Here is a 22,174-nt window from a genome sequence, read left to right on the forward strand (position 1 = left end):
ATATCTCTACTAGAACAGTGTAGAGGACAGGTGGACTAGGATATCTCTACTAGAACAGTGTAGAGGACAGGTAGACTAGGATATCTCTACTAGAACAGTGTAGAGGACAGGTGGACTAGGATATCTCTACTAGAACAGTGTAGAGGACAGGTAGACTAGGATATCTCTACTAGAACAGTGTAGAGGACAGGTAGACTAGGATATCTCTACTAGAACAGTGTAGAGGACAGGTAGACTAGGATATCTCTACTAAAACAATGTAGAGGACAGGTAGACTAGGATATCTCTACTAGAACAGTGTAGAGGACAGGTAGACTAGGATATCTCTACTAGAACAGTGTAGAGGACAGGTAGACTAGGATATCTCTACTAGAACAGTGTAGAGGACAGGTGGACTAGGATATCTCTACTAGAACAGTGTAGAGGACATGTGGACTAGGATATCTCTACTAGAACAGTGTAGAGGACAGGTAGACTAGGATATCTCTACTAGAACAATGTAGAGGACAGGTAGACTAGGATATCTCTACTAGAACAGTGTAGAGGACAGGTGGACTAGGATATCTCTACTAGAACAGTGTAGAGGACAGGTGGACTAGGATATCTCTACTAAAACAATGTAGAGGACAGGTAGACTAGGATATCTCTACTAGAACAGTGTAGAGGACAGGTAGACTAGGATATCTCTACTAGAACAGTGTAGAGGACAGGTAGACTAGGATATCCCTACTAGAACAGTGTAGAGGACAGGTAGACTAGGATATCTCTACTAGAACAGTGTAGAGGACAGGTAGACTAGGATATCTCTACTACAACAGTGTAGAGGACAGGTGGATTAGGATATCTCTACTAGAACAGTGTAGAGGACAGGTAGACTAGGATATCTCTACTAGAACAGTGTAGAGGACAGGTAGACTAGGATATCTCTACTAGAACAGTGTAGAGGACAGGTAGACTAGGATATCTCTACTAGAACAGTGTAGAGGACAGGTAGACTAGGATATCTCTACTAGAACAGTGTAGAGGATAGGTGGACTAGGATATCTCTACTAGAACAGTGTAGAGGACAGGTGGACTAGGATATCCCTACTAGAACAGTGTAGAGGACAGGTAGACTAGGATATCTCTACTAGAACAGTGTAGAGGACAGGTAGACTAGGATATCTCTACTAGAAGTGTAGAGGACAGGTGGGCTAGGATATCTCTACTAGAACAGTGTAGAGGACAGGTGGACTAGGATATCTCTACTAGAACAGTGTAGAGGACAGGTAGACTAGGATATCTCTACTAGAACAGTGTAGAGGACAGGTAGACTAGGATATCTCTACTAGAACAGTGTAGAGGACAGGTAGACTAGGATATCTCTACTAGAACAGTGTAGAGGACAGGTGGACTAGGATATCTCTACTAGAACAGTGTAGAGGACAGGTAGACTAGGATATCTCTACTAGAACAGTGTAGAGGACAGGTAGACTAGGATATCTCTACTAGAACAGTGTAGAGGACAGGTAGACTAGGATATCTCTACTAGAACAGTGTAGAGGACAGGTAGACTAGGATATCTCTACTAGAACAGTGTAGAGGACAGGTGGACTAGGATATCTCTACTAGAACAGTGTAGAGGACACGTGGACTAGGATATCTCTACTAGAACAGTGTAGAGGACAGGTGGACTAGGATATCTCTACTAGAACAGTGTAGAGGACAGGTAGATTAGGATACCTCTATTAGAACAGTGTAGAGGACAGGTGTACTAGGATATCTCTACTAGAACAGTGTAGAGGACAGGTGGACTAGGATAGCTCTACTAGAACAGTGTAGAGGACAGGTACACTAGGATATCTCTACTAGAACAGTGTAGAGGACAGGTAGATTAGGATATCTCTACTAGAACAGTGTAGAGGACAGGTGTACTAGGATATCTCTACTAGAACAGTGTAGAGGGCAGGTAGACTAGGATATCCCTACTAGAACAGTGTAGAGGACAGGTAGACTAGGATATCTCTACTAGAACAGTGTAGAGGACAGGTAGACTAGGATATCTCTACTAGAAGTGTAGAGGACAGGTGGGCTAGGATATCTCTACTAGAACAGTGTAGAGGACAGGTGGACTAGGATATCTCTACTAGAACAGTGTAGAGGACAGGTAGACTAGGATATCTCTACTAGAACAGTGTAGAGGACAGGTAGACTAGGATATCTCTACTAGAACAGTGTAGAGGACAGGTAGACTAGGATATCTCTACTAGAACAGTGTAGAGGACAGGTGGACTAGGATATCTCTACTAGAACAGTGTAGAGGACAGGTAGACTAGGATATCTCTACTAGAACAGTGTAGAGGACAGGTAGACTAGGATATCTCTACTAGAACTGTGTATGGCGGCGGGTGGTGGAATGACAGTAAATAAAATGCGCTCTGCTTGTCATCATGGTAAAGGTGTCAGTTTGACCATGTATCATCCCATGCTTAGAATCAAGGCAAAGGCATCAGACGGAGATGTACTGTTTGTTTCCTAAAGGTTAAAGATTGTTGAGAATGTCGATACTCATGCCCACATCATGCTGTTGTTGTGTCAGAGGTTCAGTCAGTAGTTGCCATGCTTTGTTTGGACATTGCGTCATGCTCTCCCATAGTCCCAAGTCATGGAAGCACTCTTTGAACCCCACACACCCATGAACCATAGGCTATACAACGGACTAGCTATATGCTAACGGAAAAAAGTTACAAACATGAATGCATGTTTTGTCTGTTAAATAAAAAAACAGAGTCTAAAACACTGTTGTATTACAAAATTTATTTCATGCAATGATTTATTTGTATTTACATTTTGTATTTGAATACTTTTCTTTTGCATAATGTAAAATACATGCTCCCCCCCCCCCAAAAAAAAAACATACTGTACTGTACTGTACTGGACCCTTATATAATTGCATTACGTACGAACATATAGTTCCACCTGTATCTCTTTTGATATTTAATCTTCACAAAGGGTTTTAACAGTTAACATCAAGCACCACCACAGAAGAAGAGACATGATCAGACAAAAGGAAATGGAAAACCTTGCCCAAATAAAGCAGGATATATATTTTATTAGGATTTAATTTGTCTGATAAATAAGTCAACTCGAGACTTGATAAAGTGCTTTTTCTCTATGTTTTACTGCCTAAGTACAGGTGTAAACGATATATCATCATGTCATGTATCATTATGTATTGTTAAACTGCAAAACAGTTCATATTATCTCACTAGTAAATCTTAATGAAGTCTGGTATATTAAGTCAAGTGTTACTCTTTTGAAAGTAGGTTCCTATATAAAAAATGATTTCCTAAAACCACACAGTAAGTAAACAATACATGAATTTGGGAAAGGCAAAACATGGCAGCTACATGAATAGTTCTGCTATGAGTCTCTTGCTATAGAATAAGCTGCTTCAGAATGTGCATAATAAACGGAAGGAGAAGCTTTTTAAAGAACGCAACATGTTTTTCTCACGTGTGACACAGTTAGCTTCTCGTTGAACATAATCTCATGCAACACATGCAAATGAAACCAAAGTTTAGTTTCTGTTGACAAAAACGTATCATCATCACTAGTCTCAGAAAAAATGGTCATTCTAGAATCATCATCATTCTAGAATCATCATCATTCTAGAATCATCATCATTCTAGAATCATCATCATTCTAGATCTCTTCATCATTCTAGAATCATCATCATTCTAGATCTCTTCATCATTCTAGAATCATCATCATTCTAAATCTCTTGCTCATTCTAGAATCATCATCATTCTAAATCTCTTGCTCATTCTAGAATCATCCTCATTCTAAATCTCTTCATCATTCTAGAATCATCATCATTCTAGAATCATCATCAGATCTCTACTCATTCCAGATGTGAAATCTATACTGCCACTCTCAGATATATAAAGTCTTTGTCTCATCATACACATCCTGTATTCAGAATTCTTCACTTTGCAACAAGGAAATACTTAATGGGAGATACTCAACAACCCCCTGCGTCCCAAATGGCACCCTATTCCCTATAAAGTGCACAACATTTGACCAGGGCCCATAGGGTCTGTGGTCTAAAGTAGTGCACTATGTAGGGAATAGGGTGCCAGTAGTGCACTATGTAGGGAATAGGGTGTCATTTGGGACAACAGCAGGCAGCTGTTCGCTCCCAATAAGTAAAACCATAGCTTCAGCATCATAAACATTTTAAAGCAGGGGTTAAATACATCTTATGAAATTGTCTTTATTTCACAAGTTTTGTTATAAAAAAGCAGATGAGAAAGTTGTTAATATAGAACGAAAAAAGTATGAGAAATCAAAAACAACAGAGCAACAGGCAATGATAGAAAGGTAGAACAAATAGACAATAGGGGATAATATCCTGTAGAATCACATAACAGACTAGTATATCAACAATGCTTTACTGGAGCTATCTCTGCCTCTGAACTAGGCAATCCATGCAAAGAGGCTCGTGTGACAATGTACTGGAGCAGCTGAGACTCCCATGCTAAGACCTTGTCTTGGGAGCAGCTGAGACTCCCATGCTAAGACCTTGTCTTGGGAGCAGCTGAGACTCCAATGCTAAGACCTTGTCTTGGGAGCTGCTGAGACTCCTGTGCTAAGACCTTGTCTTGGGAGCAGCTGAGACTCCCATGCTAAGACCTTGTCTTGGGAGGAGCTGAGACTCCCATGCTAAGACCTTTTCTTGGGAGCAGCTGAGACTCCCATGCTAAGACCTTGTCTTGGGAGCAGCTGAGACTCCCATGCTAAGACCTTGTCTTGGGAGCAGTTGTACCATTATTTCAATTTGGAGATAAACTGGAGATGGGGGAAAAAAAACAGAAAAAAGGAAAGCAAAAAAGGAACGCGGGAGTAAGGGCAAGAGTAAAACCAAAAGAGAGGAGAGAGCAGTAGAGAGAGGGGAGAGCAGTAGAGAGAGAAGAGAGCAGTAGAGAGAGGGGAGAGCAGTAGAGAGAGAAGAGAGCAATAGAGAGAGGAGAGAGCAGTAGAGAGAGAAGAGAGGAGTAGAGAGAGAAGAGAGCAGTAGAGAGAGGAGAGATCAGTAGAGAGAGGGGAGAGCAGTAGAGAGAGGGGAGAGCAGTAGAGAGAGGAGAGAGAATAGAGAGAGAAGAGAGCAGTAGAGAGAGGGGAGAGCAGTAGAGAGAGAAGAGAGCAGTAGAGAGAGGGGAGAGCAGTAGAGAGAGGAGAGAGCAGAGAGAGGAGAGAGCAGTAGAGAGAGGAGAGAGCAGTAGAGAGAGGAGAGAGCAGTATAGAGGAGAGAGCAGTAGAGAGAGGGGAGAGCAGTAGAGAGAGGATAGAGCAGTAGAGAGAGGAGAGAGCAGTAGAGAGAGGAGAGAGCAGTAGAGAGGAGAGAGAGGGGAGAGCAGTAGAGAGAGGGGAAAGCAGTAGAGAGAAGAGAGCAGTAGAGAGAGGAGAGAGCAGTAGAGAGAGGGGAGAGCAGTAGAGAGGAGAGAGGGGAGAGCAGTAGAGAGAGGGGAGAGCAGTAGAGAGAGAAGAGAGCAGTAGAGAGAGGAGAGAGCAGTAGAGAGTAGAGACGGGAGAGCAGTAGAGAGAGGGGAGAGCAGTAGAGAGGAGAGAGAGGGGAGAGCAGTAGAGAGAGGGGAGAGCAGTAGAGAGAGAAGAGAGCAGTAGAGAGAGAAGAGAGCAGTAGAGAGAGAAGAGAGCAGTAGAGAGAGGAGAGAGCAGTAGAGAGCAGTAGAGAGAGGAGAGAGCAGTAGAGAGAGGGGAGAGCAGTAGAGAGAGGAGAGAGCAGTAGAGAGAGGAGAGAGCAGTAGAGAGAGGAGAGAGCAGTAGAGAGAAGAGAGCAGTAGAGAGAGAAGAGAGCAGTAGAGAGAGGAGAGAGCAGTAGAGAGAGGAGAGAGCAGTAGAGAGAGGAGAGAGCAGTAGAGAGAGGGGAGAGCAGTAGAGAGGGGGGAGAGCAGTAGAGAGAGGGGAGAGCAGTAGAGAGAGGAGAGAGAAGTAGAGAGAGGAGATAGCAGTAGAGAGAGGAGAGAGAAGTAGAGAGAGGAGAGAGAAGTAGAGAGAGGTCAGGTCACATAGTGATAGGATGTGTCCAGAAACAACCCCTAGAGATCTGAGAGGATTGGAGAGGTGTAACTACGCAATAAAATATGGTGACAACTCCACCTTGCCCTCTGATAGGCTAGGTGGCGCTATCACCATATTGCCTACACCTATCCAATCCTCTCAGATCTCCACAAGTGTCTAGTGGGTTGTCCGGGGCTACCGTTAGGGGTTGATTCTGGACAGGGCCAAAGTGTCCTGGTGAACCATGCTAGAGTTCAGAGAATGGATGGGATGGGGGAGTGGGAGTGCTGGATGAGACAGGATGGACTGCAGGGTAGCGCGGCAACGCAGGAGGACGACACTCCAGAGGTGTCATGGCCGCCCAGGCCACTCACGCTCATGCCAGACATGCTGTTTAGGGCGCTCCAAGGCTTGTCATAACCTTCAGTTGGAAAACAGAGAGTGTTTTGAGTACAGTACAGTGCAGCATGTTTTGAGTACAATGCACTGAAAGATTTGAGTACAGTACACTGAAGGTTTTAAGTACAGTACACTGAAGGTTTTAAGTACAGTACACTGAAGGTTTTAAGTACAGTACAGTGAAGGTTTTAAGTACAGTACACTGAAGGTTTTAAGTACAGTACACTGAAAGTTGAGCACAGGGCACTGAACATTTTGAGTACAGTACACTGCAGTGTTTTGAGTACAGCACATTGCACTGTTTTGAGTACAGCACATTGCAGTGTTTTGAGTACAGCACATTGCAGTGTTTTGAGTACAGCACATTGCAGTGTTTTGAGTACAGCACATTGCAGTGTTTTGAGTACAGCACATTGCAGTGTTTTGAGTACAGCACATTGCAGTGTTTTGAGTACAGCACATTGCAGTGTTTTCACTACAGCACATTGCAGTGTTTTGAGTACAGCACATTGCAGTGTTTTGAGTACAGCACATTGCAGTGTTTTGAGTACAGCACATTGCAGTGTTTTGAGTACAGCACATTGCAGTGTTTTCACTACAGCACATTGCAGTGTTTTCACTACAGCACATTGCAGTGTTTTGAGTACAGTACAATGCAGTGTTTTGAGTACAGCACATTGCAGTGTTTTCACTACAGCACATTGCAGTGTTTTCACTACAGTACATTGCAGTGTTTTCACTCAAGTACAAGCCAATACATTTCTAAGAATGTGTCAAAATGTCTTTGTATTTCTTACAACCTGTTGCTTTCTTGTTTTAGTTTTTCTCCAAACACAAAAGTCAACAGATTTCAGTTAGTCAGTGAGGTCAACGAAAGCATTATCGTCCATGCACTACATGCATCAGATGTGGCAGGAGATAGTTCAGCTGCATGCATGCAAAGGGTGGTACTGGAATGGTTTAGAAGAGCAGACAACAAGTTGACAGACACCTACCACCTGAGTGGGCAATAATATGTTGGCAGCTACAATATATTGGAGAATATGTTGGCAGCTACAGTATATTGGAGAATATGTTGGCAGCTACAATATATTGGAGAATATGTTGGCAGCTACAGTATATTGGAGAATATGTTGGCAGCTACAGTATATTGGATAATGTGTTGGCAGCTACAGTATACAGGAGAATATATTGGAAGCTATAGTATACTGGAGAATATGTTGGAAGCTATAGTATACTGGAGAATATGTTGGAAGCTATAGTATACTGGATAATATGTTGGAAGCTATAGTATACTGGAGAATATTTTGGAAGCTATAGTATACTGGATAATATGTTGGAAGCTATAGTATACTGGAGAATATATTGGAAGCTATAGTATACTGGAGAATATGTTGGAAGCTATAGTATACTGGAGAATATGTTGGAAGCTATAGTATACTGGATAATATGTTGGAAGCTATAGTATACTGGAGAATATATTGGAAGCTATAGTATATTGGAGAATATGTTGGCAGCTACAGTATATTGGAGAATATGTTGGCAGCTACAATATATTGGAGAATATGTTGGCAGCTACAATATATTGGAGAATATGTTGGCAGCTACAATATATTGGAGAATATGTTGGCAGCTACAATATATTGGAGAATATGTTGGCAGCTACAATATATTGGAGAATATGTTGGCAGCTACAGTATATTGGAGAATATGTTGGCAGCTACAATATATTGGAGAATATCTTGGCAGCTACAGTATATTGGAGAATATGTTGGCAGCTACAGTATATTGGAGAATATGTTGGCAGCTACAGTATATTGGAGAATATGTTGGCAGCTACAGTATATTGGATAATGTGTTGGCAGCTACAGTATACAGGAGAATATATTGGAAGCTATAGTATACTGGAGAATATGTTGGAAGCTATAGTATACTGGAGAATATGTTGGAAGCTATAGTATACTGGATAATATGTTGGAAGCTATAGTATACTGGAGAATATTTTGGAAGCTATAGTATACTGGATAATATGTTGGAAGCTATAGTATACTGGAGAATATATTGGAAGCTATAGTATACTGGAGAATATGTTGGAAGCTATAGTATACTGGAGAATATGTTGGAAGCTATAGTATACTGGATAATATGTTGGAAGCTATAGTATATTGGAGAATATGTTGGCAGCTACAGTATATTGGGGAATATCTTGGCAGCTACAATATATTGGAGAATATGTTGGCAGCTACAATATATTGGAGAATATGTTGGCAGCTACAATATATTGGAGAATATGTTGGCAGCTACAGTATATTGGAGAATATGTTGGCAGCTACAATATATTGGAGAATATGTTGGCAGCTACAATATATTGGAGAATATGTTGGCAGCTACAATATATTGGAGAATATGTTGGCAGCTACAATATATTGGAGAATATGTTGGCAGCTACAGTATATTGGAGAATATGTTGGCAGCTACAATATATTGGAGAATATCTTGGCAGCTACAATATATTGGAGAATATCTTGGCAGCTACAATATATTGGAGAATATGTTGGCAGCTACAATATATTGGATAATATCTTGGCAGCTACAATATATTGGATAATATCTTGGCAGCTACAATATATTGGATAATATCTTGGCAGCTACAATATATTGGAGAATATCTTGGCAGCTACAATATATTGGAGAATATGTTGGCAGCTACAATATATTGGAGAATATCTTGGCAGCTACAATATATTGGATAATATCTTGGCAGCTACAATATATTGGAGAATATCTTGGCAGCTACAATATATTGGATAATATCTTGGCAGCTACAGTATATTGGAGAATATCTTGGCAGCTACAGTATATTGGGGAATATCTTGGCAGCTACAATATATTGGAGAATATCTTGGCAGCTACAATATATTGGAGAATATCTTGGCAGCTACAGTATACTGGAGAATATCTTGGCAGCTACAGTATATTGGAGAATATCCTGGCAGCTACAATATATTGGAGAATATCTTGGCAGCTACAATATATTGGAGAATATCTTGGCAGCTACAATATATTGGTGAATATCTTGGCAGCTACAATATATTGGAGAATATGTTGGCAGTCTTTTTCAATATATTGGATAATATGTTGGCAGCTACAACATATTGGATAATGTGTCGGCAGCTACAGTATACAGGAGAATATGTTGGAAGCTATAGTATACTGGAGAATATGTTGGAAGCTATAGTATACTGGAGAATATGTTGGAAGCTATAGTATACTGGAGAATATATTGGAAGCTATAGTATACTGGAGAATATGTTGGAAGCTATAGTATACTGGAGAATATGTTGGAAGCTATAGTATACTGGAGAATATGTTGGAAGCTATAGTATACTGGAGAATATATTGGAAGCTATAGTATACTGGAGAATATGTTGGAAGCTATAGTATACTGGAGAATATGTTGGAAGCTATAGTATACTGGAGAATATATTGGAAGCTATAGTATACTGGAGAATATATTGGAAGCTATAGTATACTGGAGAATATGTTGGAAGCTATAGTATACTGGAGAATATGTTGGAAGCTATAGTATACTGGAGAATATATTGGAAGCTATAGTATACTGGAGAATATGTTGGAAGCTATAGTATACTGGAGAATATATTGGAAGCTATAGTATACTGGAGAATATATTGGAAGCTATAGTATACTGGAGAATATGTTGGAAGCTATAGTATACTGGAGAATATATTGGAAGCTATAGTATACTGGAGAATATGTTGGAAGCTATAGTATACTGGAGAATATTTTGGCAGTCTGCCACAGTATATTGAATAATATGTTGACAGTTACAATATATTGGAGAATATGTTGGCTGACTGCTACAGTATATTGGAGAATATGTTGGCAGTCATTTACAATATATTGGATAATATGTTGGCAGTCATATACAATATATTGGATAATGTGTTGGGAGCTAGAGTATGCTGGAGAATATCCTGGCAGCTACAATATATTGGAGAATATCTTGGCAGCTACAATATATTGGAGAATATCCTGGCAGCTACAATATATTGGAGAATATCTTGGCAGCTACAATATATTGGAGAATATCTTGGCAGCTACAATATATTGGAGAATATGTTGGCAGCTACAATATATTGGAGAATATCCTGGCAGCTACAATATATTGGAGAATATCTTGGCAGCTACAATATATTGGAGAATATCCTGGCAGCTACAATATATTGGAGAATATCTTGGCAGCTACAATATATTGGATAATATCTTGGCAGCTACAATATATTGGAGAATATCTTGGCAGCTACAGTATATTGGAGAATATCTTGGCAGCTACAGTATATTGGGGAATATCTTGGCAGCTACAGTATACTGGAGAATATCTTGGCAGCTACAGTATATTGGAGAATATCCTGGCAGCTACAATATATTGGAGAATATCTTGGCAGCTACAATATATTGGAGAATATCTTGGCAGCTACAATATATTGGAGAATATCTTGGCAGCTACAATATATTGGAGAATATGTTGGCAGTCTTTTTCAATATATTGGATAATATGTTGGCAGCTACAACATATTGGATAATGTGTTGGCAGCTACAGTATACAGGAGAATATGTTGGAAGCTATAGTATACTGGAGAATATGTTGGAAGCTATAGTATACTGGAGAATATGTTGGAAGCTATAGTATACTGGAGAATTTTTTAGAAGCTATAGTATACTGGAGAATATATTGGAAGCTATAGTATACTGGAGAATATGTTGGAAGCTATAGTATACTGGAGAATATGTTGGAAGCTATAGTATACTGGAGAATATATTGGAAGCTATAGTATACTGGAGAATATGTTGGAAGCTATAGTATACTGGAGAATATATTGGAAGCTATAGTATACTGGAGAATATGTTGGAAGCTATAGTATACTGGAGAATATGTTGGAAGCTATAGTATACTGGAGAATATATTGGAAGCTATAGTATACTGGAGAATATGTTGGAAGCTATAGTATACTGGAGAATATTTTGGCAGTCTGCCACAGTATATTGAATAATATGTTGACAGTTACAATATATTGGAGAATATGTTGGCTGTCTGCTACAGTATATTGGAGAATATGTTGGCAGTCATTTACAATATATTGGATAATATGTTGGCAGTCATATACAATATATTGGATAATGTGTTGGGAGCTACAGTATACTGGAGAATATCCTGGCAGCTACAATATATTGGAGAATATGTTGGCAGCTATAATATATAGGAGAATATGTTGCCAGTCTTTTTCAATATATTGGATAATGTGTTGGCAGCTACAGTATACTGGAGAATATGTTGGAAGCTATAGTATACTGGATAATATGTTGGAAGCTATAGTATACTGGAGAATATATTGGAAGCTATAGTATACTGGAGAATATGTTGGAAGCTATAGTATACTGGAGAATATATTGGAAGCTATAGTATACTGGAGAATATGTTGGCAGCTATAGTATACTGGAGAATATCTTGGAAGCTGCAATATATTGGAGAATATATTGGAAGCTATAGTATACTGGAGAATATGTTGGCAGCTATAGTATACTGGAGAATATCTTGGAAGCTGCAATATATTGGAGAATATATTGGAAGCTATAGTATACTGGAGAATATATTGGAAGCTATAGTATACTGGAGAATATGTTGGAAGCTATAGTATACTGGAGAATATATTGGAAGCTATAGTATACTGGAGAATATGTTGGAAGCTATAGTATACTGGAGGATATATTGGAAGCTACAGTATACTGGAGAATATGTTGGCAGCTACAGTATACTGGAGAATATCTTGGAAGCTGCAATATATTGGAGAATATATTGGAAGCTATAGTATACTGGAGAATATATTGGAAGCTATAGTATACTGGAGAATATGTTGGAAGCTATAGTATACTGGAGAATATATTGGAAGCTATAGTATACTGGAGAATATGTTGGAAGCTATAGTATACTGGAGAATATATTGGAAGCTATAGTATACTGGAGAATATATTGGAAGCTATAGTATACTGGAGAATATGTTGGAAGCTATAGTATACTGGAGGATATATTGGAAGCTATAGTATACTGGAGAATATATTGGAAGCTATAGTATACTGGAGAATATGTTGGAAGCTATAGTATACTGGAGAATATGTTGGAAGCTATAGTATACTGGAGAATATATTGGAAGCTATAGTATACTGGAGAATATGTTGGAAGCTATAGTATACTGGAGAATATATTGGAAGCTATAGTATACTGGAGAATATCTTGGCAGCTACAGTATATTGGAGAATATGTTGGCAGCTACAATATATTGGAGAATATCTTGGCAGCTACAATATATTGGATAATATCTTGGCAGCTACAGTATATTGGAGAATATGTTGGCAGCTACAATATATTGGATAATATCTTGGCAGCTACAATATATTGGAGAATATGTTGGCAGCTACAGTATATTGGAGAATATCTTGGCAGCTACAATATATTGGATAATATGTTGGCAGCTACAGTATACTGGAGAATATCTTGGCAGCTACAATATATTGGAGAATATCTTGGCAGCTACAATATATTGGAGAATATCTTGGCAGCTACAATATATTGGAGAATATCTTGGCAGCTACAATATATTGGAGAATATCTTGGCAGCTACAATATATTGGAGAATATGTTGGCAGCTACAATATATTGGAGAATATGTTGGCAGCTACAGTATATTGGAGAATATGTTGGGAGCTATAGTATATTGGAGAATATGTTGGGAGCTATAGTACATTGGAGAATATATTGGCAGCCTGCTACAGTATATTGGATAATATATTGGCAGCCTGCTACAGTAAAGTATAGAATATGTTGGCAATTAGAATACATTGGAGAATATGTTGACAGTCTGTTACAGTATATTGGAGAATATGTTGGTAGTCTGCTACAGTATATTGGAGAATATGTTTGCAGTCTGCTATAATATATTGGAGAAGATTTTGGCAGTCTGCTACAATATATTGGAGAATATTTTGGCAGTCTGCTACAATATATTGGAGAAGATTTTGGCAGTCTGCTATAATATATTGGAGAATATGTTGACAGTCCTCTAGTGTATTGGAAATTATTTTGGCAGCCCGCTGTATATTGGAAAATATGTTGACAGCTATAGTATATTAGGGAATGTGTTGGCAGCTACAGCTTATTGGTGAATATCTTGGCAGGATGCCACAGTATACTGGGAAAATGAAGACAGGCTACTACAGTATAATGGAGAATATGTTGGCAGTCTGAAACAGTATATTGGAGAATATGTTGGCAGTCTGAAACAGTATATTGGAGAATATGTTGGCAGTTTGAAACAGTATACTGGAGAATATGTTGGCAGTCTGCTATAGTATATTGGAGAATATATTTGGTAGCTATAGTACATTGGAGAATATGTTTGGTAGCTATAGTATATTGGAGAATATATTTGGTAGCTATAGTATATTGGAGAATATATTTGGTAGCTATAGTACATTGGAGAATATGTTGGCAGTCTGAAACAGTATATTGGAGAATATGTTGGCAGTCTGCAGCAGTATATTGGAGAATATGTTGTCAGTCTGCTACAGTATATTGGAGAATATGTTGGCAGTCTGCTACAGTATATTGGAGAATATGTTGGCAGTCTGAAACAGTATATTGGAGAATATGTTGGCAGTCTGCTACAGTATATTGGAGAATATGTTGACAGTCTGCTACAATATATTGGAGAATATGTTGTCAGTCTGCTACAATATATTGGAGAATATGTTGTCAGTCTCCTGAAGTATATTGGAGAATATGTTGGCAGTCTGAAACAGTATATTGGAGAATATGTTGTCAGTCTCCTGAAGTATATTGGAGAATATGTTGTCAGTCTGCAGCAGTATATTGGAGAAAATGTTGTCAGTCTCCTGCAGTATATTGGAGAATATGTTGGCAGCTACAATAAACTGGAGAATATGTTGTCAGTCTGCTACAGTATATTGGAGAATATCCTGGCAGCTACAATATATATTTTTTATTTATTTATTTTACCCCTTTTTCTTGTGATTAGACAAGGATTTCCTGAACAAGGCAGTTAACCCACTGTTCCTAGGCCGTCATTGAAAATAAGAATTTGTTCTTAACTGACTTGCCTAGTTAAATAAAGGTAAATAATTAGGAGTGCAGATATACAAGGCAGCTACATACACCTTACTGCCAGTAAAAACACCTTACTGCCAGTAAAAACACCTTACTGCCAGTAAAAACACCTTACTGCCAGTAAAAACACCTTACTGCCAGTAAAAACACCTTACTGCCAGTAAAAACACCTTACTGCCAGTAAAAACACCTTACAGCCAGTAAAAACACCTTACTGCCAGTAAAAACACATTACTGCCAGTAAAAACACCTTACTGCCAGTAAAAACACCTTACTGCCAGTAAAAACACCTTACAGCCAGTAAAAACACCTTACAGCCAGTAAAAACACCTTACAGCCAGTAAAAACACCTTACAGCCAGTAAAAACACCTTACTGCCAGTAAAAACACAAAACATACACAACAACACCTTCTTCACAAGCAGGCATTTTATTTAATATAAAAATTATAAAATTGGTTGTCTTGTTTGTGCCTCTTTTTTTTCTTCTTCATTAAAAGCCTTTCCACCAAGAGAGTGGGGCTCTCTCTTCATCATAGCTGCAACGCCACCTCCAAAAGGATCGAGTTAAAATACAAGTGGTGTGCTTTATTCTATTCAATGGCAGGATGCTAAGACTCCCTCTAAGCATTAAACCCCCTATTAAACCTTCAGGCCTGCCTAAGGGAATGTTACCGTCTGTCTTGATGTATTATGTATCTAATTTAAAAAAAAGGCCAAGGGATCCTTGGTGTCTGATTACGTGTTAAAATACTGGGTTTGCATCCCAAACGGCACCCTATTCCCCTTTTAATCGTGCACTTCTTTTGATCGGAGGCTCTGGTCAAAAGTAGTGCACTATATAGAGAATAGGATGCCATTTTGGGACACAGAACTTGTCCCTTTGCACCACCTGAATCTGATGGTCTCGTGGGCCATTCAATAATTCCCAGTAATGTCCTGCCCATCGGTTTTTGACTAAGTATTATGAGAAGCCCATGGCCTTTGCTAAACGTTTTTTTTTTTTTTTACGCTTAAGTCTGTGCACATTACTGTATTTAAGTTTCATCTACAAAGACTCTGAAAACAAATACGTTGGGCAAAATTAAGATAAAACATTTGTAAAAGTGACTGCTATCTATTGTTAGGAGTGAGTCATTTAACCAGAATGGAGAATTGCTGGAATAATTTACCAAACTCATTACAATTGGATGTGGTGGGTGCTACTCTGGGAGTTTAAAGAGTTGGTTGACGACCTAGGGTGTGGTGGTTGCTCCTCTGGGAGTTTAAAGAGTTGGTTGACGACCTAGGGTGTGGTGGGTGCTACTCTGGGAGTTTAAAGAGTTGGTTGACGACCTAGGGTGTGGTGGGTGCCGCTCTGGGAGTTTAAAGAGTTGGTTGACGACCTAGGGTGTGGTGGGGGCTGCCCTGGGAGTTTAAAGAGTTGGTTGACGACCTAGGGTGTGGTGGGGGCTGCCCTGGGAGTTTAAAGAGTTGGTTGATGACCTAGGGTGTGGTGGGTGCTCCTCTGGGAGTTTAAAGAGTTGGTTGACGACCTAGGGTGTGGTGGTTGCTCCTCTGGGAGTTTAAAGAGTTGGTTGACGACCTAGGGTGTGGTGGGTGCTACTCTGGGAGTTTAAAGAGTTGGTTGACGACCTAGGGTGTGGTGGGTGCCGCTCTGGGAGTTTAAAGAGTTGGTTGACGACCTAGGGTGTGGTGGGGGCTGCCCTGGGAGTTTAAAGAGTTGGTTGACGACCTAGGGTGTGGTGGGGGCTGCCCTGGGAGTTTAAAGAGTTGGTTGATGACCTAGGGTGTGGTGGGTGCTCCTCTGGGAGTTTAAAGAGTTGGTTGACGACCTAGGGTGTGGTGGGTGCTACTCTGGGAGTTTAAAGAGTTGGTTGACGACCTAGGGTGTGGTGGGTGCCGCTCTGGGAGTTTAAAGAGTAGGTTGACGACCTAGGGTGTGGTGGGTGCTACTCTGGGAATTTAAAGAGTTGGTTGACGACCTAGGGTGTGGTGGGTGCCGCTCTGGGAGTTTAAAGAGTTGGTTGACGACCTAGGGTGTGGTGGGTGCTCCTCTGGGAGTTTAAAGAGTTGGTTGACGACCTAGGGTGTGGTGGGTGCTGCTCTGGGAGTTTAAAGAGTTGGTTGACGACCTAGGGTGTGGTGGGTGCTCCTCTGGGAGTTTAAAGAGTTGGTTGACGACCTAGGGTGTGGTGGGTGCTCCTCTGGGAGTTTAAAGAGTTGGTTGACGACCTAGGGTGTGGTGGGTGCTCCTCTGGGAGTTTAAAGAGTTGGTTGACGACCTAGGGTGTGGTGGGTGCTTAAAGACTTGGTTGATGACCTAGGGTGTGGTGGGTGCTGCTCTGTGAGTTTAAGGAGTTGGTTGATGACCTAGGGTGTGGTGGGTGCTCCTCTGGGAGTTTAAAGACTTTGTTGATGACCTAGGCTGTGGTGGGTGCTGCTCTGTGAGTTTAAAGAGTTGGTTGATGACCTAGGGTGTGGTGGGTGCTGCTCTGAGAGTTTAAAGAGTTGGTTGACGACCTAGGGTGTGGTGGGTGCTGCCCTGGGAGTTTAAAGACGTGGTTGATGACCTAGGGTGTGGTGGGTGCTCCTCTGGGAGTTTAAAGAGTTGGTTGATGACCTAGGGTGTGGTGGGTGCTGCCCTGGGAGTTTAAAGAGTTGGTTGACGACCTAGGGTGTGGTGGGTGCTGCTCTGGGAGTTTAAAGAGTTGGTTGATGACCTAGGGTGTGGTGGGTGCTGCTCTGGGAGTTTAAAGAGTTGGTTGACGACCTAGGGTGTGGTGGGTGCTGCCCTGGGAGTTTAAAGAGTTGGTTAACGACCTAGGGTGTGGTGGGTGCTGCTCTGGGAGTTTAAAGAGTTGGTTGACGACCTAGGGTGTGGTGGGTGCTCCTCTGGGAGTTTAAAGAGTTGGTTGACGACCTAGGGTGTGGTGGGTGCTACTCTGGGAGTTTAAAGAGTTGGTTGACGACCTAGGGTGTGGTGGGTGCTGCTCTGGGAGTTTAAAGAGTTGGTTGATGACCTAGGGTGTGGTGGGTGCTCCTCTGGGAGTTTAAAGAGTTGGTTGACGACCTAGGGTGTGGTGGGTGCTGCTCTGGGAGTTTAAAGAGATGGTTGACGACCTAGGGTGTGGTGGGTGCTGCTCTGGGAGATTAAAGAGTTGGTTGACGACCTAGGGTGTGGTGGGTGCTGCTCTGGGAGTTTAAAGAGTTGGTTGACGACCTAGGGTGTGGTGGGTGCTGCTCTGGGAGATTAAAGAGTTGGTTGACGACCTAGGGCGTGGTGGGTGCTGCCCTGGGAGTTTAAAGAGTTGGTTGACGACCTAGGGTGTGGTGGGTGCTCCTCTGGGAGTTTAAAGAGTTGGTTGATGACCTAGGGTGTGGTGGGTGCTGCCCTGGGAGTTTAAAGAGTTGGTTGACGACCTAGGGTGTGGTGGGTGCTCCTCTGGGAGTTTAAAGAGTTGGTTGATGACCTAGGGTGTGGTGGGTGCTACTCTGGGAGTTTAAAGAGTTGGTTGACGACCTAGGGTGTGGTGGGTGCTACTCTGGGAGTTTAAAGAGTTGGTTGACGACCTAGGGTGTGGTGGGTGCTACTCTGGGAGTTTAAAGAGTTGGTTGACGACCTAGGATGTGGTGGGTGCTCCTCTGGGAGTTTAAAGAGTTGGTTGATGACCTAGGATGTGGTGGGTGCTGCTCTGGGAGTTTAAAGAGTTGGTTGACGACCTAGGGTGTGGTGGGTGCTACTCTGGGAGTTTAAAGAGTTGGTTGACGACCTAGGGTGTGGTGGGTGCTGCTCTGGGAGATTAAAGAGTTGGTTGATGACCTAGGGTGTGGTGTGTGCTGCTCTGTGAGTTTAAAGACTTGGTTGATGACCTAGGGTGTGGTGGGTGCTGCTCTGTGAGTTTAAAGACTTGGTTGATGACCTAGGGTGTGGTGGGTGCTACTCTGGGAGTTTAAAGACTTGGTTGATGACCTAGGGTGTGGTGGGTGCTGCTCTGTGAGTTTAAGGAGTTGGTTGATGACCTAGGGTGTGGTGGGTGCTCCTCTGGGAGTTTAAAGACTTTGTTGATGACCTAGGCTGTGGTGGGTGCTGCTCTGTGAGTTTAAAGAGTTGGTTGATGACCTAGGGTGTGGTGGGTGCTGCTCTGAGAGTTTAAAGAGTTGGTTGACGACCTAGGGTGTGGTGGGTGCTGCCCTGGGAGTTTAAAGACGTGGTTGATGACCTAGGGTGTGGTGGGTGCTGCTCTGAGAGTTTAAAGAGTTGGTTGACGACCTAGGGTGTGGTGGGTGCTGCTCTGTGAGTTTAAAGACTTGGTTGATGACCTAGGGTGTGGTGGGTGCTGCTCTGAGAGTTTAAAGAGTTGGTTGACGACCTAGGGTGTGGTGGGTGCTGCCCTGGGAGTTTAAAGAGTTGGTTGACGACCTAGGGTGTGGTGGGTGCTGCTCTGTGAGTTTAAAGACTTGGTTGACGACCTAGGGTGTGGTGGGTGCTGCTCTGTGAGTTTAAAGAGTTGGTTGACGACCTAGGGTGTGGTGGGTGCTCCTCTGGGAGTTTAAAGAGTTGGTTGACGACCTAGGGTGTGGTGGGTGCTCCTCTGGGAGTTTAAAGAGTTGGTTGACGACCTAGGGTGTGGTGGGTGCTCCTCTGGGAGTTTAAAGAGTTGGTTGACGACCTAGGGTGTGGTGGGTGCTCCTCTGGGAGTTTAAAGAGTTGGTTGACGACCTAGGGTGTGGTGGGTGCTCCTCTGGGAGTTTAAAGAGTTGGTTGACGACCTAGGGTGTGGTGGGTGCTCCTCTGGGAGTTTAAAGAGTTGGTTGACGACCTAGGGTGTGGTGGGTGCTCCTCTGGGAGTTTAAAGACTTGGTTGACGACCTAGGGTGTGGTGGGTGCTGCTCTGGGAGTTTAAAGAGTTGGTTGACGACCTAGGGTGTGGTGGGTGCTGCTCTGTGAGTTTAAAGACTTGGTTGACGACCTAGGGTGTGGTGGGTGCTCCTCTGGGAGTTTAAAGAGTTGGTTGACGACCTAGGGTGTGGTGGGTGCTCCTCTGGGAGTTTAAAGAGTTGGTTGACGACCTAGGGTGTGGTGGGTGCTCCTCTGGGAGTTTAAAGACTTGGTTGACGACCTAGGGTGTGGTGGGTGCTGCTCTGTGAGTTTAAAGAGTTGGTTGACGACCTAGGGTGTGGTGGGTGCTGCTCTGTGAGTTTAAAGACTTGGTTGACGACCTAGGGTGTGGTGGGTGCTGCTCTGTGAGTTTAAAGAGTTGGTTGACGACCTAGGGTGTGGTGGGTGCTCCTCTGGGAGTTTAAAGAGTTGGTTGACGACCTAGGGTGTGGTGGGTGCTCCTCTGGGAGTTTAAAGAGTTGGTTGACGACCTAGGGTGTGGTGGGTGCTCCTCTGGGAGTTTAAAGAGTTGGTTGACGACCTAGGGTGTGGTGGGTGCTGCTCTGGGAGTTTAAAGAGTTGGTTGACGACCTAGGGTGTGGTGGGTGCTGCTCTGTGAGTTTAAAGACTTGGTTGACGACCTAGGGTGTGGTGGGTGCTCCTCTGGGAGTTTAAAGAGTTGGTTGACGACCTAGGGTGTGGTGGGTGCTCCTCTGGGAGTTTAAAGAGTTGGTTGACGACCTAGGGTGTGGTGGGTGCTCCTCTGGGAGTTTAAAGAGTTGGTTGACGACCTAGGGTGTGGTGGGTGCTGCTCTGTGAGTTTAAAGAGTTGGTTGACGACCTAGGGTGTGGTGGGTGCTGCTCTGTGAGTTTAAAGAGTTGGTTGACGACCTAGGGTGTGGTGGGTGCTCCTCTGGGAGTTTAAAGAGTTGGTTGACGACCTAGGGTGTGGTGGGTGCTCCTCTGGGAGTTTAAAGAGTTGGTTGACGACCTAGGGTGTGGTGGGTGCTCCTCTGGGAGTTTAAAGAGTTGGTTGACGACCTAGGGTGTGGTGGGTGCTGCTCTGGGAGTTTAAAGAGTTGGTTGACGACCTAGGGTGTGGTGGGTGCTGCTCTGTGAGTTTAAAGACTTGGTTGACGACCTAGGGTGTGGTGGGTGCTCCTCTGGGAGTTTAAAGAGTTGGTTGACGACCTAGGGTGTGGTGGGTGCTCCTCTGGGAGTTTAAAGAGTTGGTTGACGACCTAGGGTGTGGTGGGTGCTCCTCTGGGAGTTTAAAGAGTTGGTTGACGACCTAGGGTGTGGTGGGTGCTGCTCTGTGAGTTTAAAGACTTGGTTGACGACCTAGGGTGTGGTGGGTGCTGCTCTGTGAGTTTAAAGAGTTGGTTGACGACCTAGGGTGTGGTGGGTGCTCCTCTGGGAGTTTAAAGAGTTGGTTGACGACCTAGGGTGTGGTGGGTGCTCCTCTGGGAGTTTAAAGAGTTGGTTGACGACCTAGGGTGTGGTGGGTGCTGCTCTGGGAGTTTAAAGAGTTGGTTGACGACCTAGGGTGTGGTGGGTGCTCCTCTGGGAGTTTAAAGAGTTGGTTGACGACCTAGGGTGTGGTGGGTGCTGCTCTGGGAGTTTAAAGAGTTGGTTGACGACCTAGGGTGTGGTGGGTGCTCCTCTGGGAGTTTAAAGAGTTGGTTGACGACCTAGGGTGTGGTGGGTGCTCCTCTGGGAGTTTAAAGAGTTGGTTGACGACCTAGGGTGTGGTGGGTGCTGCTCTGTGAGTTTAAAGACTTGGTTGACGACCTAGGGTGTGGTGGGTGCTGCTCTGTGAGTTTAAAGAGTTGGTTGACGACCTAGGGTGTGGTGGGTGCTCCTCTGGGAGTTTAAAGAGTTGGTTGACGACCTAGGGTGTGGTGGGTGCTCCTCTGGGAGTTTAAAGAGTTGGTTGACGACCTAGGGTGTGGTGGGTGCTCCTCTGGGAGTTTAAAGAGTTGGTTGACGACCTAGGGTGTGGTGGGTGCTGCTCTGGGAGTTTAAAGAGTTGGTTGACGACCTAGGGTGTGGTGGGTGCTGCTCTGTGAGTTTAAAGACTTGGTTGACGACCTAGGGTGTGGTGGGTGCTCCTCTGGGAGTTTAAAGAGTTGGTTGACGACCTAGGGTGTGGTGGGTGCTCCTCTGGGAGTTTAAAGAGTTGGTTGACGACCTAGGGTGTGGTGGGTGCTCCTCTGGGAGTTTAAAGAGTTGGTTGACGACCTAGGGTGTGGTGGGTGCTGCTCTGTGAGTTTAAAGACTTGGTTGACGACCTAGGGTGTGGTGGGTGCTGCTCTGTGAGTTTAAAGAGTTGGTTGACGACCTAGGGTGTGGTGGGTGCTCCTCTGGGAGTTTAAAGAGTTGGTTGACGACCTAGGGTGTGGTGGGTGCTCCTCTGGGAGTTTAAAGAGTTGGTTGACGACCTAGGGTGTGGTGGGTGCTGCTCTGGGAGTTTAAAGAGTTGGTTGACGACCTAGGGTGTGGTGGGTGCTCCTCTGGGAGTTTAAAGAGTTGGTTGACGACCTAGGGTGTGGTGGGTGCTGCTCTGGGAGTTTAAAGAGTTGGTTGACGACCTAGGGTGTGGTGGGTGCTCCTCTGGGAGTTTAAAGAGTTGGTT

The 22,174-nt window shown here is 43.0% G+C and overlaps 1 protein-coding gene and 1 long non-coding RNA gene across 3 annotated transcripts in view; both read right to left on the bottom strand.

Moving 5' to 3' along the window:
- kcnc1b (potassium voltage-gated channel, Shaw-related subfamily, member 1b) overlaps nt 1–22,174 on the bottom strand; it is a 71,965-nt gene that overhangs the window by 1,249 nt on the left and 48,542 nt on the right. Inside the window, exon 4 of one of the 2 annotated variants that reach the window (XM_036968852.1) lies at nt 5,934–6,481. The exons of the other annotated variant lie outside the window; for it this stretch is intronic. Within the exon in view, the coding sequence (XP_036824747.1) occupies nt 6,315–6,481 (167 nt within the window). The 3' untranslated portion in view covers nt 5,934–6,314. Of the gene's footprint in view, nt 1–5,933; nt 6,482–22,174 lie in introns of those variants that run through there. 2 annotated transcript variants of the gene reach the window in all.
- Nucleotides 2,778–5,023, bottom strand: LOC118945784. The gene is made up of 2 exons (XR_005040890.1): nt 4,786–5,023; nt 2,778–4,674 (listed from the first exon to the last, which is right to left on the bottom strand). It is a non-coding gene; the product is annotated as an uncharacterized LOC118945784 (long non-coding RNA).

This window comes from Oncorhynchus mykiss, chromosome 30, assembly GCF_013265735.2.
Source record: "Oncorhynchus mykiss isolate Arlee chromosome 30, USDA_OmykA_1.1, whole genome shotgun sequence".
NCBI classification, from domain to species: domain Eukaryota; kingdom Metazoa; phylum Chordata; class Actinopteri; order Salmoniformes; family Salmonidae; genus Oncorhynchus; species Oncorhynchus mykiss.